Genomic DNA, 18,566 nt, shown 5'->3' on the forward strand with positions numbered 1-18,566 from the left:
ATCAGAAGCAGGACATAACAGGAATGCATCACTTCTTGACAGCTACATTTTGGGAATACCGGAGGCCTGGATTGAGGAGAGTGCTCATATTTTCACATTAACACCTGCCGGAGACAGTGTTATATTCTTTGTCACCATTTTGTTTTTTTTACACTGGATTAACTAAAAATCCTCTAATTTGGATTTAACTGGACTTTTTTTATTTGTTCCTAAGACTGCTGTTAAATGTATGTTAAATGCAGTTAAATGAGACATTTTCTGGACACAGCCGGTACAAATGCTCATGTATCTAGCCAGCAGAGAAATGAAAGTACTGCAGAGCAAAATCGCTTTTATGGAAAACTTTGTCCATCATTTTGTCAGGTGGTTTTCTGCTCTTTCCTCCTGATGTGGAAACCAGCCTGGCACAGCCTCCGTATAAACACAATCAGAGCAGATCAGTACAGAGGTTCTGAACTGTAAATATTTATCTAGATTATGTAAGTACTAGTAAGGGAAATTCAGCACGAGACTACCCACAGAAAATCATCTTTGGGAAACGAGATACGGGTTTTTCAAGGGTACCATGGGCCTGATTTTTTTCTTTCTTCTTTAAGAAAAAGGGTTTTTTGTTGAAGAACGTTTTAAGATTATAGAGTGGTTTTCATTCGGTATCAGCAAATTTAGCTGATATTTATTTAGCTTTAAGTCCTTGGTGTTCTTCACACGAGAAAATACGATTTTTGAGAAAATGGATTGTTTCCTAGTGAGATAGAATAAGAAATACGACTTTAACCGCTCCTGCACAAAGAGCTGCCTCTGAGATACAGGGTGTAACTCGACAGAAGAACACTTTTGCACATTCTTTAAGTGTGTTATAGAGCGGTGATTTGCAAGCATTTTCACTTTAATGACAACTACAGCCTTCAAGTTTTCAGTGTCAATTAGCCACAGTAGCTGTTTGACCTCCTCTTTTGTCCTGACTGAAATGGATTTATTAAGATGGTTTAAGCATTCATGGTTCTCAGATGTTGCATCCTACTGACCCCATCTGTTTGTCTACCACTACATTACGGTTTGTAGTTATGAGTGAAAGATCTGTCCGATTGATTGCCATAGAATTTGCTGCAGACATCGGTGTCCCCTTCAGGAGAAATTACAACAACCTTTGTGATCCAGTCACTTTTTTCAATTTTGTGGCCTGCAAAACTAATGACTTCCACATCAGTTTCAGCTGTACTCTTTGGCGCCAATTAGCAAATGTTAGCATACTAACATGCTAAGCTAATAAGGTGAACACGGCAAACCTCGGACCTGCTAAACACCAGCATGTTAGCGTTGCGATCATGAGCATGATGGCTAACAACGGTGTTAGCGTCTAACTTAAAGCACCATGGTGTCTGCGTGCCGCTAACTTAGCTGGAGATTCTTGTCAAAGCCCTAAAAGACCCAAAAAAGATACCAGTAAAATAAAAAAAGATAAAAAAAAATAAAAAGGAAAGACTGTGCAGCAGGAAGCCAGTGCTGCAGAACACTGATGATTTTATTTCCTCGACTAACTGACACCAATCATACATTCAAGTGCATGTGTTGAGTTCATATAGACAACAAACAAATACATCATTTAGTAGTCAATTAACACACCGGTCTTTGCTTTGTGATATTTTTATTGAATGTACACCAGTAAAGATTGGAGTAAGCTGAAAAGAAAATAAGTTCATTTTCAGCAAATAAGTTTACATACAACAAGCAGTGGAGGAAGAAGACAGATCTGTAAGCTGGAATATTTTTCAAAAAAGGGAGGAAGAGGTTTGCAAAGCATAGGTCAAGTCATAACATTTAAATATTTGGTTCTATCTAGCAGTCATGAATGAAGTGTTGGTGCATTGCCACTTTTATGGATCAAAGTTTTAATTTAAAACTTCACCTGTATCTTCTCTGTATTCTATTTAGTCTTGGATGTGCAAAACATAACAAAAAATAAAGAAAAACTTAGTCGTACACGTACATCACAGGACATTTCTGTAGAATTTATACATACATTTCAATGTGCTAAAAGCTGATGAGAGTTTTGAGTTGTAAATACTGAGCTTTGAATCAGCTTTGCACTGAGTGAAATTAGTGATAACGCAGTGTTCATGTGCAAGGCTGAGGTTTAGAAGTTTCACTGCTGGTCTCAGCAGTGTTCAATGTCTGCAGGTGTTAACTGACGTAGTCAGTGGTGGTCAGTCGTCATTGTTGCAGTCTGTGCACAGAATCTGGTCGCGGTCGGGGAAGAAGCCGGAGCCCACCAGCGACACCGAGCAGCGCGAACACTTGAAGCACGGCTGGTGCCACTGCCGGTCCTCAAAAGAAACGTACTTCCCATCCCCGAACCCTGCGAGACATGAACACAACACATCAGCAACTAATGAAGAGATGTTTCACTAGGGGTGGAAAACAGATTTTAATAACAGCCTTGCAACATTGCGGAAATTGCATAAATTACTTCAAGATAACATCAGCAGTTGGCAGCAACCATACGAAAACACTGCAGCTCTGACAGCCTGCAGATATTCTTGTTCTTGTTGTGAGCTGTGATTAAAAAGCATCTAATTCAACCTTCTTGCACTTGAAGCTATGAAATCAAAGGCTGTTTGGTGCTTTTTATGATCAGCATTTTATCAGCAATTCAATATTGTCAGAGTCTGCCATCGCTGAGAGGGATTCCGATTGTCTTCATCCATCTTAATCCATCTTTATTGCTTTTTATCTTATTGATATCAGCCTCACTGTTTATTGGTCGCTCTCCTCACAAAGTATCAAAACTGTATTAAGTTTCTGCCAGTTTTCTACTGCTGATTGTTTACATTTAAAGCGAAACACAGAATAGCTTGGTTTTTATTGTGACCCAATTTGCTTGGACAACATAGGTAAAAACTGCAACACAAAGAGAGGACATGTGCAAAACAACACAGGAAGGATCAAAGCCAAAATGTAAATCCTGAGTCACCTGACTGTCTACACCTGTTTGTGTAGGTGATTGTAGTGATTCACACAGGACTCATTGGAAGAAAATGAGATATGAGAAACAATAAAAAAAAAACATGCCCCCTGTGTTATCCAACAGACAACAACTTAACTTGGTGATCCTGAACACGTCACTGACCTGTGATGGCTGTGTTGCAGGCGGCACACTTTTTGGCATACAGGCTGCTGAAGCACTTGACACAGTATGGACTTTCACCCTGTGAGGTGAAGGGTTGGCCAGCCAGGGGAGCTTTGCATCCAGTGCAGAGGAAACACTCTTTGTGCCACACCTCGTCCTTATAGGTCACCCCTCCTTTAGTCAGAGCCTGCAGGAGGCAAATACAGACGGTCAATAAAATGCGACAGGTTGGGATACGTTTCTGGTGATACCTGGCAACATTTTGATAGCGCTGTGATGTCCCAGATGGCTTTTTCTTTTGGGTTTCCCTTCATAAAGCTTGAGTTAAAGTATGTGGTGCTTCTGAAAGATTTTTTCTTATTCTTATCCCGTAATTTGACATATGGATGTTTAAAAACAAAATATTAAATATTATTCGGAGTGGTTTAAATTGAAACTCAGAATCGGTCAGAATAAAACTAGATATGGTCGGCATACCATGACAAAGTTTAAAAGAAATGCTTCTAAAATGTGAGGATATGCTGCTTATTTATATTTTCTGTAAGTGAAATAACTTTAGGAAATTGCTTCAGGCTTCAGCCCTGGATTCCTTTTAAAACATCGGCTATCATGCTGAATGTGCGGCCGGGTTCACCTTTTTGCAGTGGCTGCACTGAGGAGCAACCCTGCCCTCGTAACACGGCACACAGTAGTAGTTGTTTTTATCTGGGATGAAGGCCTCAGCACCGATGGGCTTCTCACAACTGTGACACATAAAACAGTCCTCGTGCCACGCTGAGCCGTCGTACTCCAACATCCTTGACCCTGCCAGAGAAAAGAAGCAGATGAAAATGAACACTGAGATGTTTGTGATTGTTCATATCTTCCCCACGTTGGCCCCGCCAAGCTGGAACTATAAGCTGGAATGAAATCTTATTGCGTTGATGATTCGGTGTGACGGCTAAACCTGTTCTTACACGGCCCTCCTGCTCCGTACAATTACATCAGCTTATCTTGCATACAAGCAATCTGACAAGCTGTAACAAAGCAATGCCCTGGCTGGGGCTGCTTTTAATTTATTTTTACAGCTTTAACCATTTCATAAGTGTGTGTTTGTCCACTCCCATATACACAAACATTTGCTCAGAAACACATGCCTCACTTCAGGGACTCATGAGAGCTAGGAGCCAGTTACGCTTATGAAATCAGACGTTGGATCCTTTAATCACTGGCCTTGTTTTACGACTTTTGGGGCCTGAAACGCAGCCCGAAGGCATGACGGTGTTTTGAACTTGAACTTGGCTGCACTATGAGAAAAACGGGGGGAGAGGGCATCAGCTTTTTAAAGGCATTCCAGGCGCAACAGAAACTGAAGAAAATGACTGCTCAGTTCAGAGACGAACTGGTGAGTTATAATGTCCCACAGTACCCACAGGCCCAGGGTAATTTTCAGTCATCCGACACCGCTCCTGTCGTCACAGCGCCCAGGGCCGAAAACCCTGCTGGGAGATATTTTCAGCGGAGCAAGAAAACAATCATTCTGTCACATCTAAGCCGTCACACCCCGGATGACAAAAACTCATTAGCTTCCTTTATCCTTGCACAGACAGGGTGTGAACTTTCATTTCGATGATTACTCAAGAATCCGTCCCCAGGGAGGTCTGTGGACTGGTTGCCGGACGGATGGGTGGGTTGGGAGAAATGATACAGCCAGCCTTTACTGTCACTACCTGGCATGACTATCTTGTCGCAGGCCACGCACTTGGAGGAAAACTCGTTGCAGTAGCAGTCGCTGCACACCAGCGCGTCGCCCTGGCTGGTGAAGGGCTCGTCAGCCAGAGAGCGGTCGCAGCGGCAACAGCGAAAACAGTGTGCGTGGTAGTATCTGTTCTCATAGAAGAGCTCCTGTGAGGAAGGGGAGAGAGACAACATGGAGGGAATGTAAAACCAGTCAGGAATAAAACCGTGCTAATGATAACAAAAAACCTCCAGTACAGCACCTTCATGGCCAGATTATGACGACTAGTTGCTTTGTGTGTTGTGGTTTTCTCACAGGGTTTGTTAATGATAAGAAGAGCATGAAAGAACGGCACCTTTGTCCTTCAGCAGGAGCTCGAGTAATTTACCCTAAGTTAATAAAAACACCAAAGATGTTATTGTTCCTCACAGGGATATTTTCTATTTCCTGCCTCCCTGTCTGCTCGGAGGTCAGAGGTCACGGTCAACCGCATGATTCAGTTGGCTGCACAAGGACACTTAAGAGTTTTGGATGTTTGTTGACATGGGAGTCTAAACCCAAAGTTCCACCCTGCTGTCCTCCAAACAGGGAAGAGTTGACTGAGGCATGAGAGCAGTTTTTGTACATTCCCTTGTCCTCATCGTTATTTTCTTAAAAATCAGAATAAACCACTTTGTAATTTTTTCCCCCACTAACAGCTGCTTGTGTTCCAGTTCATCTGCAGTTCAAGCAAGCTCTGTGATAAATGGCCCCGTTGAACGGTAGGTGAAAAACCTATTTTTGAGGCGTGGGGTTTCACGGTAAAAGAAACAAGTTAAAACAGAGGGACGGAGACGGATGAAGGATGAATGTTGTTGTGTCTTGTGCAGAGGAGGGACGGCCAAAGCAAGCAGGAACATAGTTTACAGTCAGTCCCTCACAGGGAGTCCATAACTCACAGGACACTGATGGCCTCGTGGCGTCCGTGGGTGTTTCCTTCAGTACAGTGTCTTTAATTCTCACTCACTACAGCTTTTTGGCAGCTTAAACACAATTTGGTGTTCTGTAGGTTAGAGTTATGGTTTCCAGGAACGAAGAAAACTGATCACAGTGCTTTCACATGTGCACAATATCAGCGATGGAAGAAGCACTCAGATCATTTACTTAGGTAGAAAGTGAAATACTACAATGTAAAAATACTCTGCTAAAAGTTAAAATCCTGAATTCAGTGTGTTACTTGAGTAAAAGTACCCAAGTATTATCATTTGAATATAATTTAATACTTATATTACTATTATTTCATAAATATTGGAGAGGTATTTACACGTAAGCAGTATTTTAATGTTGTCGCTGAATTTTATGTATTTTTCAGTACTTTTACGCAAAGCAATACATCATATTTATGATCTGAAATGATTACTTGTCCAACAGGAAATGAAGTGTCAACTGTTTTCTGGTCTCAGCTGAGAATTTGGGTGTCTTTGGAATTTGGACTATTGGTTGAACACAACAACATGTTTAAAGACGTTGCCTTGGGCTACGGGAAACCGTGATTGAAGTTTAATAGACCAAATATATAATTGTTAAATTAAGAAACTGATACTGAGATTAAACCACAAGGAAATCATTGTTAGCTGCACCTCTAATTTATGAATCTTGTCATTCTTTGTAATATAAAATCTTAATGGGTAAAGTAACCATTAAAACACGTCATTTCCCACTGAAATGAAATGAAGGTAGAAGCAGAAACGTGCAAATACTTCAAAATTACTTCAAAATGCACTGAAGTACAATACTTGAGTAAATGTACTTTACATCATTCCACCACTGCGTGAGTTGAGCTCACCTTGGCATTATGGCCGATGATTTCTTTACACTCCTGACAGGTGTTGGCGTACAGGCGGTCGTAGCAGGGGACACAGTGAGGCTTGTCCTCCACCTGGATGTATTTGCGTCCACACAGGGACTCGTTACAGTTTTTGCAGTTCAGTCGGTCACTCATGATGTCTTCCTCTGGCTGACCTCCTGCAAAGCAGAGAAATCACAGGCGCAGTTTAGTGTCGCTATCGGCGAAAAGACAGCGCAGGAAGGGGGAGGAGGAGGAGGAGTGAGATTAGTGAGACAGAGAGAGAAAGCAGGATGAAGGGAGGCAGACAGTTTCTGGATATACAGCTGGGAAATAAAGACCAATGGGAGAAACACAAATGGGCGACAAAAAACATTTTAGAGAGCAATAGAGCAGTTGTCGTGATAGTTAAACACTTTGCACGATAGTTCTGCAATGCTGCAGACAACTAAAGACAAACTGAATACACAGGGTGGTAAAAGCGCCCATCAACAAGCAGATACACAAGGGGAGATTTGAGTAACTTCTTGAACGCAGATTGGAGCAGTTATGGATGTGTTTGGGGACAAAGCTCTACAGGGAGGGTGCAGCTAACGAGAAGGGCCAAACATCCCAGGTAGGGTGCTTATCCCCGGACAGTGGGAACAGGAAGTATGTCAGAGGATGTGTGGTGGTGGAGGACAAGGGCGATGTGTGGTCATGGAGGTGAATGAGCAGGCGAGCCGCAGTGTTTTGGACATGCTGCAGTTTGCTTAGGATTTCTGATGATGTACCATAAAGAATCCTATTGCAGCAGTCAAGTCTGAAAGCGTGGAGCAACATGTCAGTGGCAGAGAAGTACATGAATGGGCAGAGACAAGCCAAATGTTTGAGCTGGAGGCTGCCATGAAAAAAAATAATAAAAACAGAAGTTGTGGGTGGTTCTGGTGGGGGTTTGGTCTTGACCTGCTCTAAAAAGTGTCATAACTCTTGTTGTGATTAGCCGTTATACAAATAAATTGAATTGAACTGATTGGGATTTGGAAGCAGTGATCATATCAGACTGATCAGAGTTGAGTCGGTTTGCATCAGTGGTTTTATTTCTGTGATGAGTTGCAATCACGATGGGTTTAGTGGGGAGGAAAAGCTGGATATCATCAGCGCGACACACAACGGTTGACGTGACGACCAATCTGAGAGGAGGACGAGGAGGTTATTGGCGACTTGGAAAAAATGGTGAAACTGCCGTACAAAAGTCATTTACAGTCCTTTTTATATTAACCTTCTCCATGCAAGAAACAGAGATGGCTTACTAAAAGACATCATACTGCAGTTAAGGGTTAAATATTGTTAAGAAAGTTCTACAGAGAAGAGAATAAAGCTTTTCCTGCAGGCAACGAAAGGGCTGAACGAAAGCTTTGACTAACTTTAAGAGTTATGGCTGACTTGTTGTAAATCAGCAATGATATATCTGCTTCTCCTGTTTCATCATTAATCACTAATATGTGAAAGCTTATAACGTCTGCCTCTCTCTCTCCCTCCCCTTCGTCTTTGTTCGAAACCCCCTGTGGCGGTTTGGCATTGAGAAAGAACAACTAAACAATATTAATTGTTGGGAGCCGGACTGAAACGGTGTTCTCTATTTCTGTGGATCTCTCGCGGGCTTTTTCTTTTGTTTGGCTTGTGTTCAAAGGGAAACAACCAGTCATTCATCCAGTTTATTCTTTTTGTCCACAACTCTCAAATGCATAACTTCAATTCAGTCACTTGACACAGAGTGTTTTCACTGGTTTGTCTTCACAAGAACTGACTCTAAACTACAAACAAATACAACATCTCCCATGATGGCACTTCATTTCAGCAGGATTTCCTCCAAATGCACAACTTTGGCCAGTTTTTAACTGAAGCGTAGTTTCTCAAAATGTCTTTTAATCTTTTAAATCCCACTTGCCTCATTATGGAGCATTTGAGTCTTGTGTGCCCGGCTGCATGACGCTAAACACAATCTCAATGGGGAAATGTGGTGGATGAAATTCAAGCTTAACTCCAAACATGATTTGTCATCTGACAGCATACTGACCATGAAGATAAATGCTGAAATTTTAGCTCATCAGCGACCTGACGAGGATAAATGTGACTCAGAGAAGATGCTTTTGCTTTACAGGAGTGTGGTTGAAAGCCACACATCAGCTCCAAAATGCCAATGAGTGAGGAAGTTTTATTGTAATTTGCAGGTAAAAAGATGTTAATTAGTCTGGGCTACATTTGTTAAGTCCTATCAGAGAATAATGACTTGATTGATAGTTTGTGGAGCAGACAGGTGCAAATATTACTGGACACAGCGAGGTATCACAAGGGGTATGCGACCCCGTGTTCTGCAGCAGCAAAGGGAAATGAGCGAGGAAATGAAGTGGAGGGGGTTAAAACACCCTCCTGTGGAACAGCTAAGACAGGGAAGGCAGAGCTCAGGAAGATATATACAGTGTGGATCAAGATTATGGTAAGTTTGCGCATACGCTCATGCTCAGGATCACAATGTCTGGAACAATTACAAAGGCAAACACTGAAGTATTAATAAATCAAAGGTTTCCCGATCCTCAAAGCTTCATTTTACAGGTACGGGGCTTCGTGCTCTGTAACCTCCAAGTATTTGCATCTGGTCTGTTCAGGAGTCTTCTTGAAAGTGCAGTTTACATTCCTCACGTCTGCCTGCTATCAAACATTTTATTTCTAATAACCAATGATGCAGCAATGTCAGATAAACATAAAAAGATAAACACTGTCTGCTCCCAGCCATGTCCTCAAGACGAAGCCAGAAGCAGAAACTGCCTCTCCTCCGAGCCCTTGTAGAGCTTGTTTTTTTTCTCTTTATGCTGTGTTAGCACAGCACTGAGGACACCGTTCATGCTGTACATCCCTCCCTGCTGATAATAGCACGGCTTCCTCTTCAAGAGCATCAAGCTAGGTCAACAAAACTAGGAGGAAAACCGAACTGAGACAAAACATCACATCCAATGTCTGTTTTCTGTCACACTGCTGTCTGCATCGGCGAAATCAACCCAATTTCCCCCCTAAAGCGTCTAAACAGAGTCGGTTTTCTATTCTCGTCCATCCACGTCTACAGTGAATGCAGTGATAGAACAATAGTTTTCCTTCCGGACATAGTCTGCTGGTTTTGAGCTTTATGTTTCTCTTCCTGAGCCACAACATCTGCAAACATATGTGGTCTCCAGCTGTTGTCTGTCATCAAACTTTCCTTCAGACATCCGATAGGGAATTCTTATAGGACTGGTGCCAAAACATGGAAGCCCCTTATTAAAATCCATCACTATTGAAAAACTATATTTTATGGTTCCTACAAGGACAATCCATTATAACTTCAAAGTCTGCCACACAATAGGAAAATGTAAGACTGTAGAAACAGTCGAGTGAGAACCTGAATGTGACGTATGGAGAAGAGCCAGCAGGGGGAATTAGTGAGCTCTAAAGGTGTCATCAAACTATTTCATTAAGAAATACATAATATTATTAATAGAAAAAGTGGTTTCCATACATTTTCACATCAAAGACCACAAAGTTCTTATCAGTTGTCTGACACACGTCTTCGATCGATCCAATCACAAGTGGTATAAATGCATCCAAGATTGAGGGCACCTGTTCAGACCACATTCTGAGGTTGTCTGGATCGCATATCGCCTCATTATTTTAGCAAAGTGTTTGCCAAAGTGTCCTGGGCCACGTTAAACGACCGCCTACTCGAACGACTTCTTTAGTGAGAACACACGAAACATGCAGTGCGATTTCCATTGAACTCGTAAGCTCAATATCCACAGACTCCCTTAAAAATATCGCACAACTGTGAGAGCTGATGAGTAAAGAAAAGCTTAAGCAAAACTTTTCGAAATGGCCATGGCAAATTCTAAATCATCAATTTGTTTCTTTTCCGTAAAAAAACAAAAAAAACAAAGGCGGCTTCTTTGTCAACCATAGAGAAAAATGTTTGTTTGATCCCATCAGAAGTTGTCATCGAGGACGTTACTGCCTGGTGTAAACTCACTGACTCACATGTATTTGTACTTGTTTGAGAGGCGTTCACTTTACAGGTGTCCTCTTGGACCGCACCCAAGAATACTTGTCACCCCTGTTCTCCTCCTTGCTGCGAGACATTAAACCAAACACTCATCCATCCTGTCCAAGTGCTCTCTCTCTCTCTCTGTGTTAGCATGGCTGCCGAAACTGTTTAAGGCCACAATTCACCTTGATGAGTGGACATGTTGAATTCTTCACCAATACACTGTCTGTCCCGGTGAAAGATTTACCGGAGCCACTTGGCTCTGAGAGCTTTGTAGTGGCAGCCAAATGGCAACCGTCTCCCAGGATCAGCTACCAGGCCTCCCGTCTCATGTCCCTTCATGGCTGGCTGCTCTTGTTTTACTCCTCGGCAACCTGACAGGTTCTTACAACCAGAGCCAGGAACTCTGTGAGCCATGAGAGCTGCTGCTGGGTGTTAGTGTTTATTTTCCCAGTGCAGGAATTTAGACTTGTGTCTGAGGTTTACAAACCACAGTATTCCATGATGAAAACTGCTGTCACACGTAATAAAATCTAGAGGGACAAATATGCATGTAAGTGTTAAATCTGCCATGGCTGCAGAGTATTAATTCATGCTTCATAAAACAGCCTCAGTGCCTTTTTTGGGGTGACATTATTACATTCCCTCTCTCTTGAACAGCACCTGAATGTGAGCTGTACAGACTCCTTTCTGTTTTTGACTCCTTCACTGTAATCCCTACTAAAGATCTGAGAGAGCAGCTAAAACAGGAAAGTGGCAAACAAAGTGGTCTTTTAGCTGCTGATGGTTGGTCCAGACTTTGGTCTCAGCCAACTATTGGATGGATTGTCATGAACATTTTGTGCAGAGATCCTAATGAGTTTGGTGATCTATTGACTTTTCCGCTAGCACCACAATGCCGCTGACATTTGTGGCTTTGAGTGAAATGCCTCAACAACTATTGGATGGATTTCCAAGAAATTTGGTTCAGATGTTCATGTTACCCTCAGAAGAAACTGTAACAATTTCAGTGATTGTCTGTTTTTTTTTTTTTTAATCAACGCAATCATCAGGTCAAAAAATTCTGTTTGTTGAATACTTTCACAACCAAATACCCTGCAGAGCAAATGGCCTTCCCATCAGCCTCGGCTGTACTTTGTGTTTAGTGCTGTTTAGCGAATGCTGGCATGCTAACATGTTGGTGAAAACATGGTACACGTTACAGCTGCTAAACATCAGCATGTTCACATCATCACCATGTTAGTATGCTAATGTCAGCTTTTAGCTCTCATTTACACATTAGTCCACTCTGACAGAAACTTGCAGTCAAGTCATTTCAAGAGCTTAAATTGGCTACTTTTGTTAAGTACTTTAAGTGGTTGGTTAACGACAGAAATTACACATAAACTGTATATAGCTTCTCTTAAATTGGGTGAACTTGCGTTATTGTTAATATTGGCATTTAGACGTAGGCTAACTGGCAGCAACTGACAGCAGCTTTGCAGCCATGTTGCCAGTGGATTTTTCACATCTCTGTAGTTCTTCTGACCAAGTGAATTATATAGTTGCTGTCAGAAATTCACAATATCTCTGACTTGGAAATACCTCTGAGAGATATTTTTCAGTTTCTCATTGCTACAGTCCAAACGATGTGGCCCGAACCCTGCAGGGGAACCCGAACCCTGTTAGCGTGGCTGGACTCTTGTTTTAGTAATGTTTCAACTTACAATCGCTGCTTTCCCTTATTGCTTTGACACTCCTAAATAACCTAAACTGTGTGTGCACTCGCACGAAACCGGCAGATGTGTGACAAAGTTGGTTTTTAAATACCACCCCGCTTTACTGTTTATTCTCCCTGAAATGGATTAGGGTGCTTTAACGGCCTCTGAAAGCTCAGCACAGTCCTGATGTTGTGTGACTCCTGCGGTGCATAACCTGGATTTGGGGAGGTGAATGGGAATATTCACAGTGTAGAACGTGCTAACAACAGAGCAGCCCTGCAGCACTGAAGGCAAAGTGACACCCTCATGATTGCAGCTATAAACTGTTACAGAAGGGGGAAAAAAAGGAAAACAAGACTGGTCTCTTATGGGCTGTCAGATGACTGCGCTCCCTTTCATCCCAGTACAAAGACGCTCGATGTGGTGCGGCTTCCTGCAGATCACAAGGCCAATTTCAGCTGCACGCACACAAATCAAAATGAACACACATACATTTTGTTGTTGCTCATTGAACATCTTGTCAGGTTGAATTGCTTCATGGTGCTTTAAACAATTCCGATATTCTGAGACGCGTGAGTTGGCAGAACTGTAACATCATTTTGGTTACTTAAACATGAAAAATATCTGCGGTTTCCTGAGTGAAATCATTACGAGGTCAAATCAATGTCAAAAAATCAAGGAAAACATAATAACGCACATGTGCTCATCTCTGAATAAAGAGCCCATGAGAATGAAAACACTGATGTTATCTAAAGATACTGAGCTGGCATATCTGTGAAATTATTATTTGAATGAAGAAAGAACGTTCTCATAAGGTCAGCTAACTTTAACTTCAGGTCGTCTTTTGAGAGAAATCAGTGAACTCACGCTGACTTTAATTGAAACCATAAATATGATCAGTGTCATTGGATGTTAATGACATATAACCTGCAAAGCCTGTAACATGAAGGCATGAAGCACCTTTAAAGACAGAGTACGTGCCTGGTTTAGTTTTATGAGTCTCCAGCTGGCTGTTTGTTTATCCAGCCGAACAATGAAGGCTGCAGCTGCAGTTTCACCTCCGCGGCTGTTGACTAAACTGACAAACAGACCTCAGTCAGAAAGCAAGTAAACAAGTCTTTGTTTTTTTCCTTCCCATAATTCAAATCTCAAAATTCTTTCCATTCTTTCTACCATGACAATGCTAACATGTTAATGTTCGGCACGTAGGGTTTGTGTTCATATTTGTAGAGTGCTGACTATCTTAGTTCAGCAGGTTAGCATGCTAATTTGCTAATTTGCTAATTAGCGCCAAGCACAAAGAACAACCGAGGCAGATGGAAATGTTGCGAGTTTTGCGTGTATTAAGTCATAAACAAATTGAACAAATTAAAATTAGGATTTTTTTTTTATTATTATTGCTAAAAGTCTGGGATTGTGTGATTCATCCTCTGGGGACCACGAGTGCGTGTGCATGCAGTAGTTGCTGAGACATTTTAGTCTGAGTGGTTGTACAGACTGACATTGATGTATTTGAAATCTCCCAATGTTTTGATGACGAGGAAAAGGATAAAAGCAGAAAGGAGGATTACAAAGACTCTAATCAAGTGTGGTCATGAAGTCTCTCAAAATGAGCTATCTTTGGTGATGTTACTCTTGGCAGCACATCTGTCGCACTTGGATTGTGCTTGCAGGCGAACGCTGACCCGTGCAAATAAACAGCCAACCTGATCCTAAATACTGACAACAATTATCCTAAACAAATACACTAGTAAACATATTTTCCCATCAGCTGCCAGCTGGCAGTGGGCGGGTCAAGACCTGGGTGTTAATGGTAAGAAATGTTTGTTTTCTGAGAGACTGCTGGGCCTGCTGTCCCAGTCTTATGTTTGCTGCTGGATTTATTTGATTTTGACTTAAGCTTCATCTTTGACTTGGAGACCTTCAGAGGGCAAAACGTTGAGAACAAGAAAAGTACTACTATTTAAACCTGCTGGAAGTGCATTAACTGCTACTGCAAAGTAAAGTGGACACTGTGCGCCAGACAAATTTGAAATCTTTCCTCTGACTCATTAAAAGAGTAATTAGACATTATGGGTTTAACTGCTGTCTTATCCAGAGTTAGACAAGAAGATTGACACCACTTTGGTGTCTGTACAGTACAACCAGCTGGTTAGCTTAGCATACAGACTAAACAGGCAGAAACAGCTAGCTTGGCTCTGTCTAAGGATAACAAAAGACCTCTAACATCATATCTAGTTTGTTTAATCTGAACAATAACAGAAAGGCAATCTGAATTTTTTTTAGTTTTAAATGGAAGTGAGGAGCCACATTCTCTTGGCTCCATGAAATAGTCTCAGCATGTGAAGCCACAAATTGTTGTTTTTACATTTCTATTCGTGTATGAATTAAACATGCACTTAAAGCATATTAATTAGTAAGCTTTGGGCATATTTTTGGACCTTGGTTGCTTTTAGGTCTTATGCTAAACTAGATGTTTGCTGCAGAATCATACTTAATGCACAGTTTCTTGGAAATGTTCCTTCCCAAGAAACAGTTTGTCACATACACCCCCTAAAATGGCAAACTAACACGATGATTAGTGTGTTTAGTCAGTGCTTTCTTTGGACAGAGCCAGGCTAGCTAACAAACAGACAGACAAACAAAACAAATAAGGCGGATTCTCAGGATGTCTAGTTGCTCCTCTAAAACTCTTACCGGGCTCTACAGGAGAAACAGGAAACGGAAAAGACAGCGACGTCTGCTTTTACGACTGCAGTCACTTGACAATCCAAAATCATCTTCAAGTAACTGATTCAGTGACTTTATTTATTATTTGTCTCTGGCTCGTCCCCAGTGATTGTGTACAGGCCCAACCTTCGCCCAATGCAAGAATTTCAGAGGAATGCGACTGTGGTCAAAACGTGGCAAAATTGTGTGGTTGCAACTCTGAGAAGAAGAAGAAGAAGAGGGGAAAAAGGCAAATAAAAGAGAAAGCATTTTTCTTCCGCCCTGTGTTTTCTAAAAGAGAAAGGACAAAAGTCAGGAATTCCTTTCTGTGTGAAAGAAAAAATGACCCCCCTCACCAGCACCAACAAACACACATCAAGAGGTGAAAGCAACCAAAGCTGGTTTGTTTCAATGAATGTATTCATTTCACCCAAATGGATTGGACTGCTGGTATGGAGATGGTGTGCGGTGACGGAAACTATGAGCGGTGCGGGAGGTGGAGGTGGAGGGGTGAGGACGAGGTTTTGCTGAGTCTCCGGAAGAAAATTTGTAATCTGAAGGAGACGTGACATCACTCTAACTCAACAAGACTGAGCGGCTTGTTAACGGGCCTTTCAAACAAATAAATTAAAGAGATGACAGATGACCGCGGTGCATATTGAACTTTCATTCTGGCTGGAGATATGAACCCTTATTTTGCGTTCCTCCCCGTTCAACTAATTGAAACATGTTTCCTCAAAGGTCTCCTTGTTCTTCTTCTCATAAATCCTACTTGAAAAACAAGGGAAGCAGTACTTATTCACAGTATCAGTTACTCACTTTAGATCCCGTTCAGCCCCTCTACACCCCACCCCACCCCTAACCCCCAACAACATCCACTATTTCCTCAGTCTAAAGAAAGGACATCCTTTCTGGTCCATCCTGGATGTGGGGGGGTGGAGGTGGTGGGGGTCAAATATTTGACCCGGAAACATGCAGTTCTTGAGAGATTCCGATGATTATGCTGTCAATAAAGTGGTACTTAAAGGGATACTAATGTCTTTGTGGTGAACAAATCATTTACTGTCATTTAGGAACAGGTTGTGAAAAAATCCCACAGACAGGTGTTGTTAATGATGTGGTTATAAATGTCGGTTGATTAATAAATTAATGCTCATGAGTCTTGGTCTCTATAAGGATGTATAACTCATAAATAAAAGGGTTTTAGTCGAAAGTCTGCAGCGGTTTCCTCTCATTAATGACATTTTGATGATCTGAAAAGCTTATTTTCTTATTAAAGCTTTATTATACTATTATTGAAACATTATAACATTATAACGCTTTATAGGGAAATCCGAGAAAATAGAGAAGAGTGTTGCTAATTTAAAAACCTTCCTATATTGATTAGAAAAAAAAAATTCAAAATGTATTAGTTTCTTCAGTAATGCGCCGTGTTGCAGCAGGTGAAGACAGGTGGACATGTTTCAAGAGATTGCGCAACACTGCAAACTCAGCCTAACACACTTTAAAGTCACTTAAATCGTCTCCTTTCTCACATCACAACGCTGAAAGTGTCCCACAAGAAGGTAAACGAACGTACCTCTCCGTGCGCACCAGCAGCCCGGCGAGATGCTCGCAGGAAAGTCGGTCTGCGCGGGACCTGAGCGGTTTGTGCTGCTCTGCTGTATAATATGACAGATAATTAAATCCTCTTCGCGGACTCCTGCTCGCTGAAGACTGACGGGTTTCCACTGACTGAAGCATCTGTGTCTGGTGCGTAAAACCAAACCATTCCTCCAAACGCCGCCCCTTTCTTCCTCCGTCTTTCCACTCCTTCTGTCTTACTTCACCTTGTGGGGAGTTCAAGCTGAAAGAAGGTAGACCCAGTGTGTGTTTTTTTGGATGTAATTTAATATTTTAAGTACATAGAAGACGTCTGGCGTCCAGCTGCTGATGTAAACCACTTTATTATCTCTCTAAATGGAAAATAGCCTGTAATAACCTCGCAGTGGGGTACTGCATGGCGAAATGCGCGCGACAGCATTTTTTAATCTCACGTCATATCTCAGTCAAAGTCACGTGGGTGGGACTTCGATGTGAAGGCGCATAATTAATATATGAGAAAATATTTGCTGACATTTGGACAACAGCCTGTTAAACTGTTGTAATGTTTTACTTTGTTTTACTTCAGCTACTACAGAGTTTATAAAGTGGTAGCTGTATGCAGGTATTAATTCATTTTTTTCATATTTGTCAAGAAATATAACCCATCCTGAAGCAGATTATGAACTAGCAGTTAAATGACTGATGATGGCACAGCTGTAGTTATTAAGTGCATACACCTTAGAGAGGATTTCTCTCCACACACGCCTTTATAACTGCTTATACGTGCGCTAAAACTTGGTTTATAGACGTGTTGAAGGACGTTCTTGACCTTAAAAATAAAAGCATGACAAAATAATTGGACAAGTTGGCTAAACTGTAATGAGGAAATTTGAATGCTTTGAATGTTTTTAATTATTTTACCAGTTTACCATCCATAGGAGACGATGAACAACAGATTTAAACCCCTCCACACTCTCTGTATTATCTTTCACTCTCATGTCAGGGTTTTCTTCTGACTTTTCTCAGTTACAGGAGAATTTTTTTGTGGTCACGAGCAAACTGCAGGGTCTTGGACAGCAAGATATCATTTTCTCTCCCATTGACCTCCATTTTCCACAGTGGTGAGCAGGAGGTCTGGGGACGATTAGAGGCTTCAGCTGTGGCTCCATCCTGCCACCACCCATTAAGTCAGGATGTGCAGCACATGTGCATCTGATGCGATGGAGGGTTTTAATTCACACAAGTGCATCTTTATGCTCATTTGTAGGGGCTGTCTATGGGCTGCCAGATCTCTAATTTCCTGGTGGGAGATTTGTAGAAAATATTAACTTACCTGAATCACAGGCCAGGCGTGAGTGAGGGTGAAAATCCTCTGGATCGATCTGAAAAGTCAAACATTCACATGTAAATATTCTGCCATCTGCTGTTCGAACCTGTTAATTACAACAGTTCAGTTGGATGCATGTACAGTATCTGGATTTTAAAGGAAACAAGAAGTTAAAAGTCTTTAACTAGTTATTACAGTCTTAAAAAATTCTACATGCATATGTAGTATGGTTAATTCTTAAATATTATTCTTTTACTTATATATGAGACAATAACTTTATCTTCACCTAATAAGGAAATGATGTCTATTATGACTTACTATCATGTAAAAATTATGGAGCAAAAAAATACTTCATCATGTAAAAACTTGGTATCCCATAATTATGGGCCACCTTCTACTAAAGCTAAAATATTAGGAACTGTATTACAGTTAGTTATGGTCTCAGAAAGATGAAAAATTTGGGGATAAATTGAAATTAAGTAATTTTTAAGTATTTCATTTCTCAAGAAACAGTGCCCTAAAGAAA

At 41.4% G+C, this 18,566-nt stretch overlaps 1 protein-coding gene across 1 annotated transcript; it reads right to left on the bottom strand.

The window, feature by feature from the left end:
- Nucleotides 1-1,628: 1,628 nt before the first annotated feature.
- Nucleotides 1,629-16,986, bottom strand: fhl3b (four and a half LIM domains 3b). The gene is made up of 6 exons (XM_046417559.1): nt 16,709-16,986; nt 6,670-6,848; nt 4,837-5,011; nt 3,762-3,931; nt 3,128-3,314; nt 1,629-2,356 (listed from the first exon to the last, which is right to left on the bottom strand). Exons 2-6 carry the CDS (start codon nt 6,823-6,825, stop codon nt 2,205-2,207), a joined length of 840 nt encoding a protein of 279 aa, XP_046273515.1. The 5' UTR covers nt 6,826-6,848; nt 16,709-16,986; the 3' UTR covers nt 1,629-2,204.
- Nucleotides 16,987-18,566: the final 1,580 nt, after the last annotated feature.

This window comes from Scatophagus argus, chromosome 17 (genome assembly GCF_020382885.2).
Source record: "Scatophagus argus isolate fScaArg1 chromosome 17, fScaArg1.pri, whole genome shotgun sequence".
NCBI lineage: Eukaryota > Metazoa > Chordata > Actinopteri > Scatophagidae > Scatophagus > Scatophagus argus.

Bases quoted from the DNA above. Each gene is read 5' to 3' on its own strand.
- fhl3b (XM_046417559.1), bottom strand. From the start codon at position 6,825: ATGAGTGACCGACTGAACTGCAAAAACTGTAACGAGTCCCTGTGTGGA. The intron at 5,012-6,669 runs GTGAGCTCAACT...CCTTCCTCACAG, and splicing joins TCATCGGCCATAATGCCAAG to GAGCTCTTCTATGAGAACAG. The intron at 3,315-3,761 runs GTGAACCCGGCC...TGCCTCCTGCAG, and splicing joins AGTGCAGCCACTGCAAAAAG to GCTCTGACTAAAGGAGGGGT.